Source organism: Pelmatolapia mariae, linkage group LG23, assembly GCF_036321145.2.
Source record: "Pelmatolapia mariae isolate MD_Pm_ZW linkage group LG23, Pm_UMD_F_2, whole genome shotgun sequence".
NCBI classification, from domain to species: domain Eukaryota; kingdom Metazoa; phylum Chordata; class Actinopteri; order Cichliformes; family Cichlidae; genus Pelmatolapia; species Pelmatolapia mariae.
The window spans coordinates 6,906,916-6,928,704 of NC_086246.1; the positions used below are offsets into that span (position 1 = coordinate 6,906,916).

General features: G+C 39.5%; 1 protein-coding gene across 1 annotated transcript in view; it reads right to left on the reverse strand.

The window, feature by feature from the left end:
* chrm4a (cholinergic receptor, muscarinic 4a) overlaps positions 1-20,742 on the reverse strand; it is a 77,183-nt gene extending 56,441 nt beyond the window's left edge. Inside the window, exon 1 of the mRNA XM_063467450.1 lies at positions 20,412-20,742. Coding sequence (XP_063323520.1) covers positions 20,412-20,466 — 55 coding nt within the window. The 5' untranslated portion in view covers positions 20,467-20,742. The remainder of the gene's footprint in view (positions 1-20,411) is intronic.
* Between the last annotated feature and the right edge of the window lie 1,047 nt (positions 20,743-21,789).

Sequence of the window (21,789 nt, forward strand, 5' to 3'; positions counted from 1 at the left end):
CCTTTAAAAGTCTTCAGTTGATCCAAATGCTGCAGCGAGAGTACTGACAGGGACAATAAAGAAAGATTTGTGTGTCATCATTAATAACTGCTAAACTCTGCCCCTCTCCCAGAGTGTGTTTTTTGCTTTTAAAAGACATTTCAAAAAACAAAAAAAATCATTATACATGCTATATTTCTCAACAGTAGTTCCATCCAAATATGACCTAGTGTGTGGAGGCTGGGGGAAACACATGTAAAACCAATCCAGTTTATATGCTACAGAGGTGCCATAGTGTCTGGGTCTTTGACTCGTGGTTTTGAGTTTTTTTGTTATGGACTCATGAGCCTTTCTTTTTGATATATGAAGTTATTTAAGTTATAGTTTCATATTGTTTAGTCTTGAGCTTAGTATTTCACAGTGCCTCTGAGTTATGTTATCTGTATTTCTAGTTTATGGTTTCTTGTGTGATTATGTTAGTTCTTTTTCATTGTGTTTTGTCATCAGCATCAGGTCCTTGCTTTGTTCTGTCAAGTTCATGCATCTTAGTCCTGACCTCTGTTACATCCCATTTTATTGTGATGGTCCCCCATCCCATCCCATCAGCTGTGTTCCCTGGTGTTTCCAATCTCCAAACTTAACTCAATTATTGTCTCACACCAAAAAGCTGATTCTGTTCTAACACTTTATCATTGATCAATGGCTATTGATCAGTGGCATTCACAGAGTTGCAGAATGACTGCATTCACAATGTTGTAAGATGGTGAAAGAAACTTTTCTCCCACTGAAAATGCTACATGCAGATGAACAGAAACAACATTTTGGGATTTACTTACCTGGATGTTTGAGCATGCATCAAGACAATTATTATCTCAAATATTCCCTGCATTTTGCTACTTTCTCCCACTTGCTGTATGTCCCATGTGTTTCTTGGGAGGTTTTTGTGCATTCCTAGTTTTTGCCTGGTCAGAGTTATTTTGTATTATGTATTTTCTTTTCTTTACTGTAACAATAGAGCTACTTTTTAGTTTATCCTTTGTTCCTGAGTCCTGCATTTGGGTCTTACTCTGCCTCCACTACTGTCCCTGAGAAGAAGAAAGCTTTAAGAAATGGATCAGATTATTATGGACAAACTAATGAATCATTCATTTAACTTAATGCCTTAAAAATAACAATTTAATTGAGCTTCGCACTGAACTAATATTGTATAAATCAGCAATTTAAAAATATAATAAGTTCATATTGAATTTTATTCTGTCTAGTGAATTTTTATTTGTTTAGTCATAAAAACTCTTTTTGTTGTTTTGACATCAATCAAACATGAAACTACAGGAATAAAGTACTTATCTTAACTTCTTTTTGTTTCCCACAATCTGTTTTTGGACTGAATCATCAGTTCAGACTCCAGTACAAGAACCAACAAGGATTTCTGCAATCACATTCAACTCTCCATCACTTGACTGAAAGCATTCTACTGATGTAGTAAAACAGAACTAAAGTACATTTACTTGAGTGATGTAATTATATCAGATTTTGAGGTACGTGTATAATTATTTCCTGCTTTTTTAAAATAGGCCACTACATAACTTACTAAACTAAACATAAATATAACCCACTAAACATTGGATGTTGGACAGATGCTCAGATTATGTCTATATTGGCTCCCTCGGTCCATGACCAATTCTGGACATCTATACGATGTCCACACTAGGTCCACAATTTGAATGTCCAACACTGACCAAACTTGGACATCCATATGATGTGCAACATTTGAACATTGAACTGGGTAATTTTTTGGATGTCATGTGGACGTCTATGACAGGTGTAGGAAATTTACATGAATTATAAATGTAATATTTTTTTATTTAAAAATATCAAACATTTTTATTTATTAAAATTTGTTGTATGTATTTAATAAGTTTAAAAGACCATTTGCATGATATATATGGTTTATTTTTACAAGTATCCTGTTTAATTGTGAAGAGCTCATGATTGTAAGACAAAGTGAATGTGGCTATGACCAGTAGCTGGACTGAGAGAAGTTGCGACAGAAAGTACGCAATTATGGGCAAGCGTGTATGTATGAACTGCATTATATGCTTGCAAGTCTTTGTCGATACACACATTTGTAAACTGCCTGTGAGAAGCTGGGGACATGCTCAAAAATCCACCGTGCAGCTGTTCACTATTATTTTAGCATCAAGACATCTTGGAGATGTCCGCTGACTGCTCTGCACTCCTTCACACATGACTGTTTCCCATGTTTCTAGAGGAGGACATGGAGGACGTGCTATCGGTTCCAGATCATTTGATCGCCCCAGTCTCAGATGATTACTGGAGAATCATACAGTTATAAAGGTGTAAACAAAGGTACAGAAAAATTAACTGGTAACCTATAGAAAACATGTCCACCCTCTGGAAACATGGGACTACAGAGCCTATAGAAGCAGTATAAAAACGACGTCTAAAATACTAAAGACATTTGGACTTGAAATAACCTGTGCATCGAGGTCCTACGGAAGTCAACACTAGACACTCAGTGGATGTTAAAAAAAGACGTCACCTTGCGTTACAAAAACAACCCCTTCAGTGGACCAAAACTGCACGTCAGAAAATGACATATAAAAGACATCACTCTGACATCACTTTACACAGTTGTTACTTTTAGGAATATTTGACACATGCTTTTAAAATCCCACATACACTATGGGTCAGAAGTTTTAGAACACCCCAATTTTTTCCAGTTTTTTATTGAAAATTATGCAGTTTAATATCTCGTCGCACTCTGAAATGAAAGCATAGTACAAATAAGCAATTGGAGTTAAAAAAGAAATCATGGAATCGATTTATAGACCAAAATGTATTTTAAACTTTTGACTCATCAGTAGCCACCTTGGGCAGATATAACAGTTGAACACACACTATTCTACAATAGAAATCAAATATTCTTCAGGAAGTTCTTCCCATATCTGTTGCAGAAGTTCCCGTAAATGTGGACCTTGTAGGTTGCCTTGTTCTTCTGTCCAGTTCATCCCAAACCAGCTCGATGGGATTTAAGTCTGGAGGCTGTGCTGGACACTCCATGTTTTCAAGCTCACCATCTTGTTCTTTTTCCTGAGGTAGTTGTGGCACAGCTTGGACTGATGTTTTGGGTCATTATCTTGCTGTAGGTTCTGCATGGTGCTGCAGAATGCTGTGGTAGCCACTTTGGTTCAGGGTGCCTCTTACTCTGTACAAGGGTGGATCCAGGGTCGGTGACTATCACACAAGCTGTTAACTCTCAGAAACTTGTCCTCTGATTCAGTTGTAGCTTTGGGTCTGCCAGACCCAAAGTTATAAAACTTTTGACTGGTAGTGTATCTTGAAGATGAAACCAGTCCTATCTATCTAAGTAAAAATTGTCCATAGTCAAGAATACATTTTAGATATGCATTGTTAACAGTTCTGCAAGACCGTATTTGTTTTTTCTCTCTCTAAACTTTTTTATTCAAGTTTATTTATTTAACATGCTTTTAACCCTCTCAAGGCAGGCGTTGCAGATTTGCAACAGTTAAAACACTAACAACCTGATTACCCCACATACATATTTTATGAGTTTCTTTTACTCAGAAGTACCACTGCAGGACTTGGTTGTGCATTAGCAACTAAAACTTAATTTGAGCCTGAGAGGGTTAACATGATTTTGGACGAGTTTTGAGGATTCAGAGAAATTGGACAGACTGCTCTGAAGCTTTATGTGATTCACAAACATGTAAAGCCTGATGATGAGAAAGTTCGATAATGAGGGTGTGGAACTGGTACCTCAGAAGGATTTCCCTTAGATGTGCCAATGCTTTTTGGACTGATTTACACTTAATCCACAGGAAATGAAAACTTACATTCAACCTCTTTTAGAAAGTGTCTATGTACCGTAATAGCAACAAAAGACTAAAAATGTAATAAAAATGCTTCATTGATCTCACAAATACATGACTGAACAATTTAGCTAGCCATCTTTTGGGCTGCTGACAGTTGTATTTTGTTGACTTCATTAGAAGTCATCAAAATGGTGTATCTTAAAAAGGAAAACAAGCACCTGGACAGCTTTTGTCATTTGTTTATTATTGTGTTTATTATCTTTATTTTGGGGCATTTCATGCTGCTTGTCATCATTCTAATGTACTGAAAATACATCTCTAACAACACCGTTCCTTGTGTCTAATTTGTTGTTCATCTAAATGAGAGAAAAAAATATAATTCCAGTTTATTCTCAAACGGCTATTCAAAGTGCTGCAGAACAGTACTGGTTAATATGCCTGTCATCTCCTTACTAGAGACTGGCGGTGCGACCAAATGGTGCCATTTTTCTGTTTTGATGCTCCGAATGATGTGTTAGTGATGAAGTCCACCCCCCCTCACAACGACCAGGTTCTGTGTCTGACCTCTGCTGATGTGAAGAAAACTCTTTGCAGAGTTAACCCACGGAAAGCTGGTGGTCCAGATAACATCTCTGGAAGAGTGCTCAGAGAATCTGCAGACCAGCTGACAGATGTCCTCACTGACATCTTTAACCTCTCCCTGAGCACTGCTGTCGTCCCAATGTACCTCAAGGCAACCACCATTGTTTCTGTGCCAAAGAAGTCCCCAGTGTCCTGCCTCAATGACTACCGTCCCGTTGCACTCACACCCATCATGATGAAGTGCTTTAAGAGGCTCATCATGAGGCACATTAAGACCCTGCTGCCACCCACACTGGACCCACTGCAGTTCGCCTATCACCCCAACCAGTCAACAGACGACGCCATCGCTACCACCTTACATCTCGCCCTCACCCACCTGGACAATAAAGACACGTATGTACGAATGCCGTTCATAGACTTCAGTTCAGCATTCAACACAATCATTCCTCAGCACCTGATTGGAAAACTGAGCCTGCTGGGCCTGAACACCTCCCTCTGCAACTGGATCCTGGATTTTCTGACTTTCTGGACTTTACTCAGACAGTCCAGATCGGTAACAGCATCTCCAACACCACCACACTGAGCACTGGAGCCCCTCGGGACTGTGTGCTCAGCCCACTGCTGCTCACTCTGCTGACTCACGACTGTGCAGCAATGCACAATTTGATCCACATCATCAAGTTCGCCGATGACACAACTGTGGTTTGTCTCATCAGCAAGAGTGATGAGTCAGCATACGGAGAGGAGGTGCAACAGCTAATGGACAACAACCTGTCTCAAAACAAAAGAGATGATTGTTGACTTCAGGAGAGCACAGAGAGATCATTGCCCACTTAACATCAATGGATCCTCTGTGGAGGTCGTCAAGAGCACCAAATTCCTTGGTGTCTACCTGGTGTCTACCTCTCCTGGTCCTTCAACACCAGCTCCATAACCAAGAAGGCTCAGCAGCATCTCTACTTCCTGCTGAAGCTCAGGAAAGCCCAGCTGCCATCATCCATTCTTACGACCTTCTACAGAGAGACTATCGAGAGCGTCTTGAGCAGCTGCATCACTGTCTGGTATGGTAACTGCACCCTATCAGATCTTAATACCCTACAAAGGATAGTGAGAAAAGCTGGGAAGACCATTGGGGCTCCTCTCCCCTCCATCACGGACACTTACAGCATCGGCTCCATCCGCAAAGCCACCAGCATTGATAAAGACCCCACACACCCCTCACACACACTCTTCACCCTGCTGCCTTCTGGAAAGAGGTACCAGAGCATCCGGGCCCTCACGGCCAGACTGTGGAACAGTTTCTTCCCCCAAGCTGTCAGGCTCCTGAACACTCAGTGACTGGACTGACACACACACACGCACACCTTCATACACGTCACTACCAAGCACTTATCACAATCACAATACTCAGTATATTGCACATTTCCATTGCACTGTCTTGTGTCTGTATCATCCTGTTCTGTCTAGTGTTGCACTGTCTTATCTTGTATATTTTTTCAATTTTTTGCACATTGCACTTTACATAGTCCTATGTTTGTCCGTTATATGTCATATGTAGCACCAGGGTCTCGCAGCAACGCTGTCTCATTTCACTCTGTACTGTATCACTGTACAACAGGGGTGTCAAACTCAATTGCACAGGGGGCCAAAACTCAAGGCACACTTTAGGTCGTGGGCCAAACAAGATAAACATTTATTGAACACACTAAAACAATGTTTTTTAAAGATAAATATGAATAAAAACAGACAGGAATATTATTCCAGATTAAATAAACTTTAAAAAATAAACTTTAACTTTAAATATTTTGCTCTTCATAAAAATGTATCCTGTCAAAATTATGCAAGTTAGAAATATGAACATGCTGCCAAAACCCCAGAAAAAATAAATGAAAGCAAACACAAGGTTGGAGCCGCATGTAGACGGAGCTGGGCATTGCTTCAGGAATGGAACTGATAAACTGTGTGGGTCATTCAGTGTCGTACTTTCCCTTGAGTGTATCATTACACTGCAGCTCCATCTGAGTCTGCACAGGTGCAGTTCAGCAAAGTCCGCTGACTTGGTTCAACATTACTGCAACAGGGAAAGTGAGGCAGGTTGCACTGGTGCATTTGTGACAGCTTCACTTGAAATGCCTTCACCGCATCATACATGCCATGTCCATGAACTGACAGATTTCCCTGCTGAGCTCAAAAACTCTATTGAGAATTTTTATCCCAACTCAGCCAACGGACCTCTGTATGATAAGGAATGTTGGCAAACTCTGAATCTATTTCCCACATAAAAGCCTGAAATTGACGGTGATTTAATCTTTTAGCTCAGATAAAATTCACGGTTTGCGTTACGGTGATCATTACATGCTCCATTTTTAGGACTTTACCACACAGCCTTTCCTGGTGTATGATGCAGTGATATGCTGTTAACTCACCGGTACAGTTCTCCTGCATCTTTACTCGCATCCTGCCGACTAGTCCGCTTTTTTCACCGCACAACACCGGCGCTCCATCTGTTGTAAGTCCAACAAGTTTGTCCCAGGACAGTTTCATGTCGGTTACACTTTGACATACGTTTTCAAAAATGTCTTTTCCTGTCGTTGTCCCGTGCATCGATTTAATGTTCAATATTTCCACTCCACGGATGAAGATGGCCAGCTGTGCAATGTCCATCATGTCTATACTTTCATCCACAGCAAGAGAGTATGCAATAAAGTTTTTCCTTCTTTCACACAACTGTGTTCTTAAATCAGTGGTCATCTCACAAACCCGATCAGCAATCGTATTTCTCCTCAGGCTCATATTTGCCAAAATCTGCGTTTTGTCTGGACACAAGACGTCGCACAGCTTCATCATGCAGCTCTTCAGAGTGGTACCAGGCTGATTTGGCTTTCTCCTCTGCTACAATAAAATTTGCTTTCACAACAGCTTCACTTTGTGATTTTGCTCTGGTGAAAAACGTCTGCTGAAATGTCAGATTCTTCTTTAGACTTCTACTTTCTGTAGTTTCTGCATTTAGGTTTTTCAGCTAAACGTTTTGTCTCGTAGTGCCGTCTTAAATTAAATTCCTTCATTACAGCCACATTAGCTCCACTAATAAGACACACGGGTTTACCAGCAATGTAATACATCTATATAAAATGATCTCGCGGGCCGGATATAAATGTACGCCGGGCCGGATGTGGCCCGCGGGCCTTGACTTTGACACATGTGCTGTACAAGGTTAAAATGACAATAAAAGCCACTTGACTTGACTTGACTTGACTCGACTTGTTTATAGTTTCAATTAACCAAAATTGAGGGAGAGAGCTGGGGGCAGCTGTCTGTCAGGGGTGGCTAGTGTCATCGTAATATCTTGAAAACTGGTTGTACATTAATTAAACTGCTGCTGTACATTAATGTTAGTTTATTAAACTAACATTTCTGGCATTAACAAGGAACTGCAGCAAAAGTTCTCAGTCCTTAAATCCACCATGCACAGATACTATGGAAAGAACTGCCCACTCTTTTAATGAAGAGTCTTGTGGTATGTGGAAGTTGGGGATCATCAAATTTTTATCCCACTACTTTTTAGTTCCAAAATGGGACAGTGGACTTTGTCCTATTCTGGGCCTCAGGGAACTCATTTATTATCATTGCGCCCTGAAATGCAAAATGTTGATGCTTCTCAGGGTGAGGCAGGAGATCAATGGAGGGGAGTGGAACCCAGTCAACTTGGAGCAGGGACAAACAGTAGGACCACGGACTCATCACCAGTTGGTTTTCATAGATGTAGCCCCAATTGGTATCCACAAGGGCTGTGAGATCCATAACAATTGAGATAGATTAGATTTATATTAACATGCATGGGAAGGCTAGGCTCTGGATTCTGGATTTAACAGCGAGCCAATGAAGGGAAGCCAATATAGGAGAAATCTGCTCCAGGTGAACAGCAAAACCAGAATCTAACAAGACTGTTTGTTTGCCAAAGCCATGACTTGAGTATATGGAGGTTGGTCATGCTGAATTGCTGCACTGAGTAATTTTGCATTTGCTTTCAGGCTTGTGCAGCATATTTACAAGTAACATTTTTAATTATTAAACAAATGTTTCGATTTCAGCAATCCATTCCATTCCAGTATGACATCATAGACACAAAAAATGGTTTTCATGTATATGTTTAACATTTATTGGGAATAAATACATAAAAAAGTGCTTGTATGAATTGGTGAATGAGGCATGTTGTATAGCACTTTGAGAGCTCAAGCAGTGTAGAAAAGCGGTATCTAAGAACCAGTCCACAGATGATCGTGGCTCATTTCCTTTCCTGTTCCCGTGGGCAGACTTGGCTGGGGAATGGAGGTTAGTGGTGGCGTGTGGTCAGCGACCCCCCAGAGGAGAGGTGGTGCAGTGGGTTCAGGGAGCGGTGCCAGGGAGGCTGGCAGGGCAGCTGGGAGCAATTTACTAATCACATCCTCCTTATTTTAATAGGCTGCTGGGACTGGAGAGCAATGTTCCCTCTAAGCTGCACGCGTGCGCAATTGCGCACTGCTGGCACGGTCTCAGCGCACAGAAAATCTGCGTTGTGCACAAAAAAAATCTAACCTGAATTGAAATTAAAATTAAAACTTTAACAATTCAGTTCTGCAGTGTTAGTCAGTAAGTGACTGGCTGCTCCCGTATGGGATTAGAACGATGCCACCTTATCCCATAGTCCAGCCAATGATGCGATTCACATTCATGTATACGCAGCTAATCAACGTGGTTGACAGGCTATGACAGCGTCCTTATGTGCCGACACCGGTGTTTTAGCTAGCAAAGCTGATGTGGAGTGAAGCCATGTTAATGACAATGTGTACAACCATTGGAGATGTGAGCAGCACAGACGGAACAATTGACGGGAAAAGTGTGGACTTTATACCAGTTTTTAAATTGTGTTGATCGGCCACGTAAAACCAGAGTTATGATAAAAATATCTGCAATGTTTGGTTTTCTTCCTGAATACTATCGTTGTTTATATTTACTGTGGGAAGAAACGGTAAAAACGGCGTTTTATAAGGAAAACACTCGAAAGCGCTCTCCACCTGTGAGCAAAAACAGCCCCCCTCCCAACCCCCCCAGCCTTTCCTATTGGTCGAAAAAAGTACCATGTCCACCAATCAAAAAATGATATGGCAACATGGCATTTAGTTGTTTAGGAAGGAGGAAGTTTTAGGAGTGACGGCGGTGTTTTGAGATGTGAGAGATTTGCGAGGTTTAGCGCAAATCTTGTGTAGTTAGTGTGTAGTTAGTGTGTAGTGTAGTCAGTAGTTTTGTTGTGTGTGTCAGAACAATGAGGCGACTGCTGAACGTTACAGGTGTTACAGGAGTGATACATCTCCTGTTGTCAGGCCTGCAGGTATCAGGCTGTTGTTCTCCTTTATCTCATAGTGGACACAAATTATTTTTTGGAGTGGCACAAATAATTTGTGTGGCATCAAATTTGATGCAGAACAGCTGATTGTTCTGTAAATAGTTTGAAATGTTTATTTAAAAAAACGCCTTGGCTGCATTTTTAGGTAAACAGCTGCAAAAAACTTTGTTTGCAAAACTCAGTTACTTTTTGGAAGAAGTAACTATATAATTAAATTGCCCAACATTGGTCATTATATCCTGTATTTTGCAGACAGAGTTACAGGACTCTCTCCCAGACCACAGACTCATAATACAAGTCACAGCTTTATAAAAGAAAAAAGAAAGTTGTGTTTTCAAAATTGGAGTTCAAGTTATTTTTACTTCCAATAGTGTTAACATACTACACAGGTCATGAACAAGATGTTTTTAAATTTTCATTGTAAGTGGGCTAAAGCAGTTAATTAAAAGTAGTCTGACATAAATGTAAATGCTGTAATTTGATTATTTTAATAAACCATGTAACTTGGATGGATTGGATGCTGGCGTGACCACAGTGCACACGTCTGCTGTTGCTCACAGTGGTCCAAGGGATCGCTCAGGGAGTTTGTGTGTTCGCTCAGACACATGAAAAATTAGAGGGAACATTGACTGGAGAGGGGAGCTAACTGGAGACAAGGCAGCTGGAAAGCTGCGGGAGCTCACGAGTAGATGTCACCATTGTAAATAAATGACCACTGCATATTATCTAATGCAGCATTTCTAAACAGCTATGATAACATTTCATAAGCCAAAACATGACCGTGTTTATTGGAAAATCAGCAGATCAAACATGATGCTCAGAGCATTGTAGTTTTTTTTCTCCTTCTTTTTTTCTTAATTTCTTAATTTCATTTAGTCATATCTGATGCTGTTTATACTTTTTTAAAAACCACATTAACCAATACTCATGTCATGGTTACAATATCTGACACTAGATGAATTTATTAGCATTACAAAGGTTTAGCTGGTTATGATGACTAGAAGAATGAAGAGAAACCTTCCTGTAAGTATTGTTCTTCCATTTAAGCCATAATTTGCCACAGCAATTATACCAGAATAAAATTAATGCTTTTAAAATCTTTATTTTGTGATTAACACCAGTACTCTCAATCCCAAGTTGTAATGGAACATAATGGAATGAGTGTTGTTGTTTGATTTTGTCAAATATATCGGGCTTTTACACAGATGTACTGCTGAAACTGGTGTTATCTGCATCCCATCCAGGATGTAGATACGGTCTGATCCAATTCTGGTTACTGAGAAAAAGGCTCTTTGTTCTGTCTCTATCAGTGCATTAATTGCCTCTCCTACATAATTATGTACTACACATTATTTTACACCAACTGATGTTCAGACATCTCTAATCTAGAAAACATTTAATCTTATTAGAACGTGTTTGTCTTTGCAGAAGACATGTCAGGTAACAAAGAAGCTTGGTAAAAAACAAAAAACAGTGTACTGTGCTTTTTCAAAGCACAAACAGTAAAAAAAGATTCATGGCATTAATCACTTTCTGCCATATCATTCTATTACTGTTTCAATGAACTTCCATACTATGTGTAACTCAACACATGATGTTCTGAGGAAGTGTGGTGTAAAGTACTGTACATTACACAACATCACACATATTACATATTAACAAATAGTTTTAAATTTAAACAGAAAAAGAAGGCAAGATTAAGCAGCTATTACATATTAGTAAACCTCTGAAGCACTGATCTGGGCCCCTTGCACAAATCCTCATCTGCTTGATGCCAAAGCCCTGTCCTCTAATTCCACTATCACTCATTTTGATAGCAGCTTACTGGGAATGTACCAGTAATAATATCTGCAGTTAAAAAAACACTCATTCAGACACAAATGCACAGCCTAATGCAACATTGTATAATCAAAAGGCTGTAAGAAGTAGGCCATCACAAAACAGAAGTGGTGTAGTTGCTGTTCACAATCTGACAAAAAAATAAACAAATAAAAATAAATAAATAAATACTTCCAGTACTTATTTATCATAAATACTTGAAGTAATATCAGTAATATCATGCAGTGACAGTAGGGTTAGTGTGGTTAGGTTAACTGGAAACTCTAAATTGCCCACAGGTGTGAATGTGAGTGCGAATGCTTGTCTGTGTCTATGTGTTAGCCCTGTGACAGACTGGCGGCCTGTCCAGGGTGTACGCTGCCTCTCGCCCTAAGACAGCTGGGATAGGCTCATGCCCCCCCGCGACCCTGAGAAGGGTAAGCGGAAGACGATGGATGGAATTGTAAATTACTTCTTGGCCTATAATCTGTCAAACATATCTTCTCGAGCTCCTCTCTCAGCCCTTGGTATTTCTCTAGCTTCTTGTGTTTGTTTTCTTGATGTTGGTATAGCTACATCTATCACTACGGCCGTCTTCTTCTGCTTGTCCATCACTACTATGTCCGGTTTGTTGGCCATCACCAGTTTGTCTCTTTGTATCTGGAAGTCCCACAGGATCTTAGCTCAGTTCTGTCTTTAGTCCAGGTTTGTCCAGTCACTGGTAGGATTCTTGATGTCAGCCATTTCTTCTATCTGATTGTGGTCCTGTGCAGGAGCCTGTTCCTCCCAATAGTTCCTCTCTTTGTTCCTCTTCTTTCTCGGGTTTCTGCTGCCAGATGTATTGACTAAGCACATTATCAGATGGCCATCTGGCTCATGAATGCTTGTTGTCTTATCCTGGACAGTGGTTCTGACACTCACTGGTCCTCGACCTCCTTCCTTTCGCTTGGCGTAAAATCTCAGGATGTTGGACTTACCCTCCATAAATGGAGGGTGTGACTTTTGTTTTTACACTGAGAAACATTGTAAATGACTTTTTGACAGGCAATCGCTTTTTGGCACACTAGCAGGAGGAGGAAAATAGCAGAGTGGTCTACAGCTTTTGAGGAGTGGAGATATGGAAATTACTTTTATTATATCACAAAAGGACAAGAGCATGATGGTAAGGTGCAAACTGTGTTCATGATAGAAACTTCAGTGTGCTACTTATACAGCTTCTGCTATTTTCAATTGCTACCACAAAGCTAGCCAAGAACCCAGAGTGATATATAAAAGCTGAGTGCATGCCAACCCAAGCCCAGCAGCCACACTCAACAGGTATTAAAGGCAGCAATGAGCAGTCAAGCTTGCAGTGTTGTAACCTCCATTTCTACTTGTAAATGTTTTTTTTAATAGTAGAATCACCGTGGTGTTGGTCTATTAGTCTATTTGGGCTGGTTTTCAGTTTTGGTTTGTGTTGCTGATTTTGTGTTCATATGTAAAACCTAAAAGAAATATTGTACTTGTGTAGGGATTTGTTTCAGTGTGCGCGACTGTAAACCAACGTTTATACTGTTAATTGGTAATTATGTCATATTATGAAGCAATGAAAAAGTAATTTAATAAGTAGAGTAATAAATTCCTTTCTTTGGCAAGTAGTACATAATGAACTGCATTACTTTTAAGAAAAGTCACAAGTAATATGTACTTTTTGAATTTTGTGAACATTTTCCTGAAATGAAGCTCATTGGAAATCCTTCTCAAGTGACTGATTTAAGAATGACAACTGAGAACAGGGTCGACTTCAGGTGGAAGCAAAGTACATCTTCCTTCTTAGGTCTAAATTGCACCAGCCATGGCCATGTTGCACCTACTGTGAAGCTGATCCCAGACACTGAAGACAATGTTTATGGACTCATCAGATAGCTGTTAGTCCACCAGTAGTGTAGTTTAACTCAGTCTACTGCCAATGTGATCACAGGATATCACACTAATTTTGTTCCTCTTTACAGTACTGATGCTTTGTGGTCAGCAAAACCAAGAGCAAAAGGCTTTCAGGTTTACAAATGTGTCAACTTTCTAGAAACCCTTAAAAATTCTGTCAAGAAAGAGGAAGAAAAAGAGAGAGAAATGTTATACTGTTCTGTTACATTTTCAGTCTTAATTGATTTAATCACATGCTCTAAATGGAGGCAAGATCTTGCTACACTTGGACACCACTCCAAACCACTCCATAAATCTGTGAGAGGATGACTGATTTTTGATGTGTATGTACATTTTCTTCTCTTGGATTACAGAAATTTAAGCAAAACTTAAGAGATAGTAACAGGAAAGCAAAGAGAAGGAACTGAATGTAGAGGACCCAGCCTTGCAGATTGCTACATTCTGTTTTTAAATGCAACTATAAGCATTTAGGTTGCTTGCTACACAAGCAGGAAAGGAATTTGAAATCTAGGGACCAAACAAAGGGAACAAAGGTATGATTGTTGTATAATGCCGGGATAAAGTTTGTACCTGGGCCGTTTAATTTTGATGTCTATCTCAACATCAATGGGACACAAAAGGAGCAGGTAAGGAGGGTGTGTGCAGACAGGTGAATGGAAAACAATGGAAAACTGAGGACATCTGGTGGGTGGACAAGGTGAGACAAGATGTACGGGGCAAAATAAAAGACAAAAGCAGGTCTCATGACTGAGAGAGTAAAAATTCTGCAAGTATTTTCTACATGTAATTTGCTAAAACTGCAAATTTATGTTTTGCACATTGAAATATTTATACATTCACAAAAATACATCTATTTTGACTGTGTCTTGATGCATGCTCAATCCCACATGTAAATGTAAATATGTAAATTCCAAAAATATTGATTCTGTTCATCTGGATGTAGCATTTTCAGTGGGAGAAAGTCCATTGTTCATTCAGTGGGCTATTTGTCATTGTGCAAATGTACTGTTTGTAAAGCTGAGGAAACCTGCAGTCAGCTGAGACTGAAGAAGTCAGTTGGATGAGTGACGATGTGCCATCTCCTCCAGGATGGCACATCAACACGTGCCATTGGCCCAAGGTTGCTGTGTCTCCCAGTAACGTCTCAAGAGCATCGAGGAGATTGTAGGAGAGCTAGACAGCAATGGAAAATCATTAACCATCTAACATATTCAGCATGACTGGTTTGGTGTTGGGTCAGTGATGGTCTGGGGAGGCATATCCATGGAGGGACGTACAAAACTCTATAGGCTAGGCAACGGCACCCTGACTAAGGAAACCCAGGACAAGCTGCACCAGCATGGGGTCTCACAGTATGTCCAAGATGCATAATAATGCCTGGAGGATGAAGGAATTGATACCATTGACCGGCCCCCACACTAGCCTCACCTAAATCCAATAGAACAGCTTTGGGACACTATGTTTCAGTCCATCTGACACCCCCAGCTCACAACTCAGATGATCCAGGAGCTCAATGATGCCCTGGTCCAGATCTGGGAGACCCCCAGCACACAACTGATTGTCTCATTAGGAGAATGCCCCGACTGGGCATGCATACATGTAAGTTGCAAACTACTGAGCAGTTGGTTTGAATGTATAAATGTATAAATCGGGGAAAGTAGCATTTTGAATTGCTGCAAGGAAATTCAAAACGAATGAGCTTGCCTCATCATTTTTCACTTCATTTTTTGGGGTGTCTTTGAATTCAGTCCTCTCTAGGCTGATAATTTTCATTTCTGTCAATCAATGTGGCATCTTCTTACTTCTATTTGTGTTGAATTCCCTCCTAAAGTATTTTATTATATTCATTAAACTGACTATGAGTTGCTGTATGCTGTTTAGACTGGTTAAGTGGTATAATTCTGCATATTGCTGCATTTCATCATAAAAATAATAATATATCCCTTACATATAATTACATTTATTGTTATTCATGTGGTGCTTTACAATTCTATTCAGTGCCATATCCCCTACAGTAGGTTCATTTCCCCACACTCACTTCCAGCTCTGGTAGATAACGCTGGTAAACTAATTTAATAGAAGTAGAGTGATTTCAGCTTTTATGAATGATAAATCTTCCCACATTCCAATTTTTAGAGAGCTTCTCACATAAACATTAGCAATGATCTAGTAGGCCTATAAGCATCTTTTCTCAGTTAGTACTTGTTTGTATTGTTTAGTCAAAGGATAAGTATCACTGCTTTTAGGAGATGAGATCAATCTTTTATACCCAAGAATAAATTTGGAAATACATAAATGGTAAATGGTAAATGGCCTGTATTTATATAGCGCTTTAATAGTCCTAAGGACACCAAAGCGCTTTACATATCCAGTCATCCACCCATTCACACACACATTCACACACTGGTGATGGCAAGCTACATACTATGACATTTTAGAGTACGATCATTTAGAGTATGACATTTTAGACAATATGATCTTCATAAAAAAACCCAAACCCCAATATATTGAAATAAATACACAAATGAAAAGAACAACAAAACAAGGGATCGAGTTAAAGTAAAAAGCACTGCTCGGGGTAATTAAATATCAAAATTGTGTAATATGTAAAGAACGCTTTGATGCTGATTTACTAAACGAGGAGAAAAGTGCCTTAGACACATTTATTAAGATCATGTACAGCATAAGCTTATCTAGCTTCTCATGTGGAATTACAGATCTTAGATTACTGGTATATTTCTTGCCACAAACTTAATTCTGTTCATCTGGACGTAGCGTCTTCAGTGGGAGTCATCCAGGTGACTTCTTCAGTCTCAGCTGACTGCAGCAGCAGACCGCTTTGGCAGCAGTTGTCCTTCTTCTCTCCTGGATCACCTGGACCTTTCTTCCCAGCTTTGACAAACATTCAGCTGAGATAACCACATTTACTCAGGGCCTTTTTGGTGTGATTTTCTGGCTGCTGTGTCTGTGGGGATGGTGTTCGCTCTGTGTTGTAGCGTCCTGATGACACCCATCAGCTGCTCCGGTGGATGATGAGAGTCAAACCTTAAATACTGATCCATATGCGTCGGTTAACAGTACACATCAACTTTTAAATGTCCCCCATTACTGATAGAAATCTCATGGAAATTTGGGGTTGCTGTTATGGTGCTATTTCAAAGGCCTGTATTTTCAGATCATTTATTAAATTAAACTATAATGGGTGTTTTCACACTTTTAGTTCTTCAAAAGTACATTTTACTGCTTTCATTTATCACAAATTGTGTTTTCTTTTACCTGATTATACAGGATACTAAATCTGATTTGTTTCTATTTCTTTAGCTTCTCAAAGTTGCCTTAAGGCATCAGCTTTATTTACTAAAGAAATGTCATTTTAGCTTGATTACTAACGCAGTTAGGAGTGAAAATTGACTTCTTCTGTCACTGCTGTGTGTGGCTAAGAACCCCCAATGTCAGGCAGGGGATTGCCACAAAGTATGCTCATATTTCAGGTAATTTCCCAAAAGCACACATTACACTTATTGTCTCACATAAGTTTTTTTTTTTTTTTAATTTCAACATATTTTATTATGTAACATGTATTTACATAATACATGTTACATTATATGTGTGAAAAAGTGTTTGCCCCTTCCTGATTTCCTAGTGTTTTCCATATTTATCAAATCTACATGTTTCAGATCATCAAACACATTTTAATATTAGACAAAGATAATCTAAGTAAATGCAAAATGCATTTTTAAGTGATGATTTCATTAATTAAAGGAGAAAAGTTACCCAAACCAACCTGGTCCTGTGTGGAAAAGTAATTGCCCCTATTGTTAAATCATGATTCTACTTTGATTAGCCACATTTTTTGGAAAGCTGAGTTCAGTTTCACTAAACACACTCAGGCCTGACTACTGGCAGACCTGTTGAATCAAGAAATCACTTAAATAGAACCAGTCTGACAGAATGAAGCAGTGAGAGCCCCACTGGCTCTCTTACTGAACCACGGTGAGAGCCATTATCCACAAATGGCGAAAACATGGAACAGTGGTGAACCTTCCCAGGAGTGACCAGCCAACCAAAAATAACTCTACGAGCACATCGATGACTTATGCAGGAGGTCACAAAAGAACCCAAGAACAACATTAAAGAACCGCAGGCTTCACATGTCTCAGTAAAGGTCAGAATTCACGATTCAACAATAAGAAAGAGACTGGGTAAAATGGCTACTATGGAACAGCTTAAAGAGAAAACCATTGCTGACCAAAAAGGACACAAAGGTCACATCTCACATTTGCAAAAAAAAAAACCCCTCGATGATCCCCAAGACTTTTGGGGAAATATTCTATAGACTGGTGAGACAAAAGCTGAACTTTCTGGAAGGTTTGAGGCCCATTACATCTGGCATAACACAGCATTTCAGAAAAGAAAAATCATACCAACATTAAAAGATGGTGGTTGTAGTGTGATGGCCTGGGGCTGTTTTGCCACGTCAGGACCTGGAAGAGTTTTTGTGGTAAACGGAAACATGAATTCTGCTGTCTCCCAAAACATCCTGAAGGAGAATGTTCAGCCATCAGTTGAAATGCATTTGGGTTCTGCAGCAGGACAATGATCTGAAATACACCAACACCACCACCTCTGAATGTCTTAATGCATGGTCAATCATCCCGGTAAGGAAATCACAAAAAGTTGATTCTGTCCATCTGGACGTAGCGTTTTCAGTGGGAGAAACGTTTTGTTACTCATCCAAGTGACTTGGTTGGGGTTGGGGAAACCTGCAGTCAGCTGAGACTGATGAAGTGACGAAATGTTTCTCCCACTGAAAACGCTACGTCCACATGAACAGAATCAACGTTTTGGGGTCCACCTGTTGGAGTTTCCCAGTCAAAGTCCTGACCTGAATCTGACTTATCCCTCCACCGTGTTGTAAAGAACTCATTGCCAGTTATTGCAAACACTTCATTGCGGCTGTTGCTGCTAAGGGTGGCCCAACTACTTATTAGGTTTAGGGGGCAATCACTTTTTCACACAGGGCCATGTGGGTTTGGATTGTTTTCCCCCTGATCATAAACACCCTGATCATAAACACCATTTAGAAACTACATTTTGTGTTTACTTGTGTTATCTTTGTCTAATATTTACATTTGTTAGTTGGTCTGAAATATATAAATATATTTCAAAATATACAAATAAATAGGAAATCAGGAAGGGTGCAAACAATAAACACAGTGGTGTGAAAACACCACACTGTATTTATTTGTTCAGTTTTTGTTTTCTTTAGCACGCATGCTTGTCAATATGTAACAGTACTCAGCTTTATCTAAGGAGGTAAGACATTGTGTTTTCTACAGTGTATCTGAAGATGTTGTGAATTGTAACACTGGTAACATTTTCCCTCACTGCATAATAGCCTATCAGAATAACACAGGTCTTTTCACCCTAATCCATATAACTACAAACGCATAAAAACAAAAGCTTTCTTTGTTAATCGCTTAAGCAGTAGACACATCAAAGCTATAAACATTCTGTACCATTGGTGAAAAACACAAAGATTTTTCTCCAGTTTACGCACATTGTCTCTGCTTACATAGAACCTTAAGTAGGTCATAAAAGCACTTTACTTTACACAAAATGTTTGCAGTCACGAGCAACCTGGGCTTTAGTATCTTGCCCAAGGGCAACTGGCACTAGGAGATGCCAGGAAGCGAACAGCCAACCCTGCAATTAACAGATAACCTGCTTCTGTTATATGAGCCACAGCCACCTTTGTGCATGGCTACATGCACACATACACAGACATATTCTAGTTAGTTTTATCTACATGTCAAATACAATGTACATGCATTTAACCAGAACAAAGACTCCCCCCTCTGTACAGTGTAAATAGGACAGATCGGGAAAGAGAGAAGACATGAGAAGCAAAAAGAAGGAGAAGATCTGATAACTTACTGATGGGGGGAAGTTGATGGGATAAATAGGAATAAATGGTGAGGAGAGGGGTTGTTACATCGACCCCCTGATGTTTTTATCAGGAACTAAAAGCTGTCAATTGTCTTATTATATTTATATTAGAACTCTTTTTGCATTTGAAATGCTGTTCTGTACATATAATGTATAGCAGCATAAGCACTCAGGAAAGAGTGCTTATGGATATGAACCTGATAACAGCATTTCATTAAATCTAACCTCCCACCTACCCCCCAAGGATGTTCATGTGAATATTAAATCACTTACCTGCTGATCAAAGCATATTTTATTAGTTGAGTGGGCATATTACTGATAATAGAAAAATATGAAAGCGTAAATACAGCTCTTATTTATTTACTGCAGTTCAGTCGCACAGTGTGTCCATCCTTAACAGTGTGTGTATGTTAATCGTGGAATTTTGCAATGTTATATTAATTATTAAAATGTTTTCATTTTTGTTCATTCATAAATCCAAAAAAACATACTTGTCATTGTACATTAATTCACTGACTTGTATTTCTGAAACGTATTTTTCTTAACATTTACCAAAGGACTGTATTATTGTAGGGTCTGCCTTACCATATAAAGCGCCCTGTTGTGATTTGGCGCTGTATAAATAAAACTGAGAATAATTTAACTGGTCTGGCTGTTTAAACAAGGCTACTGTCGGCTTTTTCGTATCTGTATAAAATCCATTTAAATTATGCCCAAGACGTCCTTAAACTCACTTCACCCACCTTTTCAGGAAGGCATAAACCACTGTGACAATATTTCTTTACAAATCAATGGACTGCACAACTGATGACATTTAGACCTATATAGTTTCTGTCCTGTAAGTCATTTAACATCACACGCAAGTGAACATACTCAAAGCTTATTGGCAAAGCAGAAAAATATTCCCAAAAATCACTCACCATTGATGTTCCAGAGAGGCTGAAGCCCTCCAACTCCGTTACTGTCGTTACTCATGATTCATGGCGCTGAACCGACAACAGCCAAGACGAGACTTTTCTCTCCCTTCTTTTCTCTTTTTGCTCTCGTCCACGTTGTTTTTCTTTCTCCAAGTTTTCTACCCACTGTCACCCTTGTGTAGCCCTTCTAAAATGTTATCCTCCGCTCCGCTTTTCCGTCAAGCACACTCACAGTTCACATTATGTTCCTTCTGCTTCTGTTGTGTTTTCTCTTTAACCAGTTTTAATAGTGTAGTTTCCCTCCCTGGATGCTTTTTTTTTTTATAATAATAATAAAAATAAAAATGGCGACAAAAATAAATTAACAGCTATTATAGGCTTAACACCTATCCATATCCCAGGCTTCGCTCATTGATCTCCGGAAATCCAAAACGTGCCCGCTCAGCTTCAGCGACAGGGTTCTCGCTCTCGCGCGCACCACACGGACATTCGTTCTTTCACAAGCCTGTATAGAAGGAGCGCGAGAGAGGAAGAGAGACGGGGAAAAGACTTGTGATGTCATGTCCTTCAGCCAATCCCGGTAAATAACTTGGCATTGAACGTTGACTCACAGTGCTGTTATACCAAAATGTTAGTTTAGGGATGCTAATAAGTCACTCCTGAGAATTAGCAGATTGATATTCTCTAGTCTATGTGAAATACTTTAATTTAAAAACATGAAGTTCAGCTCAGTGCATTTTTTTTTTTTTTTACTAAATTTGTGGTTAAGTTTGCAAAAGCGGGAGATGGGAAAGTAGAGAAAGGAGAGCTGTGATAAGAGCAGAAAGGAGTGGGGAAATGCATTTTCGTGCATTTAGCGAACTAAAAAGAGTTTAGAAATGAGGCTGTCTATAACCAGCAAGTAAAAACCAAATGCTATGTTATCAGTTTTCTTCTACAAGGAGTGAAAATCATTTGCAAGAAATACTGCTTCAAACCATAAACTACCATAAACCCTTTACTATATCAACTAGCTGTCTTTGTTTCACTCATTTGAAATGAAATAGGTCCAACCCTTCAAAGGAGCCCCAACTGATGTTAAGCTGTCACTGTCAGCACAGTAAGTAGCTTTAATTGTGACAGAAAAAAGAAACACAGATAAGCTACTGGCGTTGAAATAAATTAATAACTAAAATATTAGACAACAAAAGAAAATTTGCCCCAAAAGTGGCCTCTTTCTCTGCTCCATCACCTTTTTCTGAGCAGTTCTGAGCATCTCAGCTGAACAACTGAGGTGGGCTGCTAATCACAAGGAGAGTGGAAATAAGAAAAATAATGACGACCAAGCTTTACAGCTTGATGAACTAGCAACTCATGGAAATGACAATGTTACAAGTGAAAT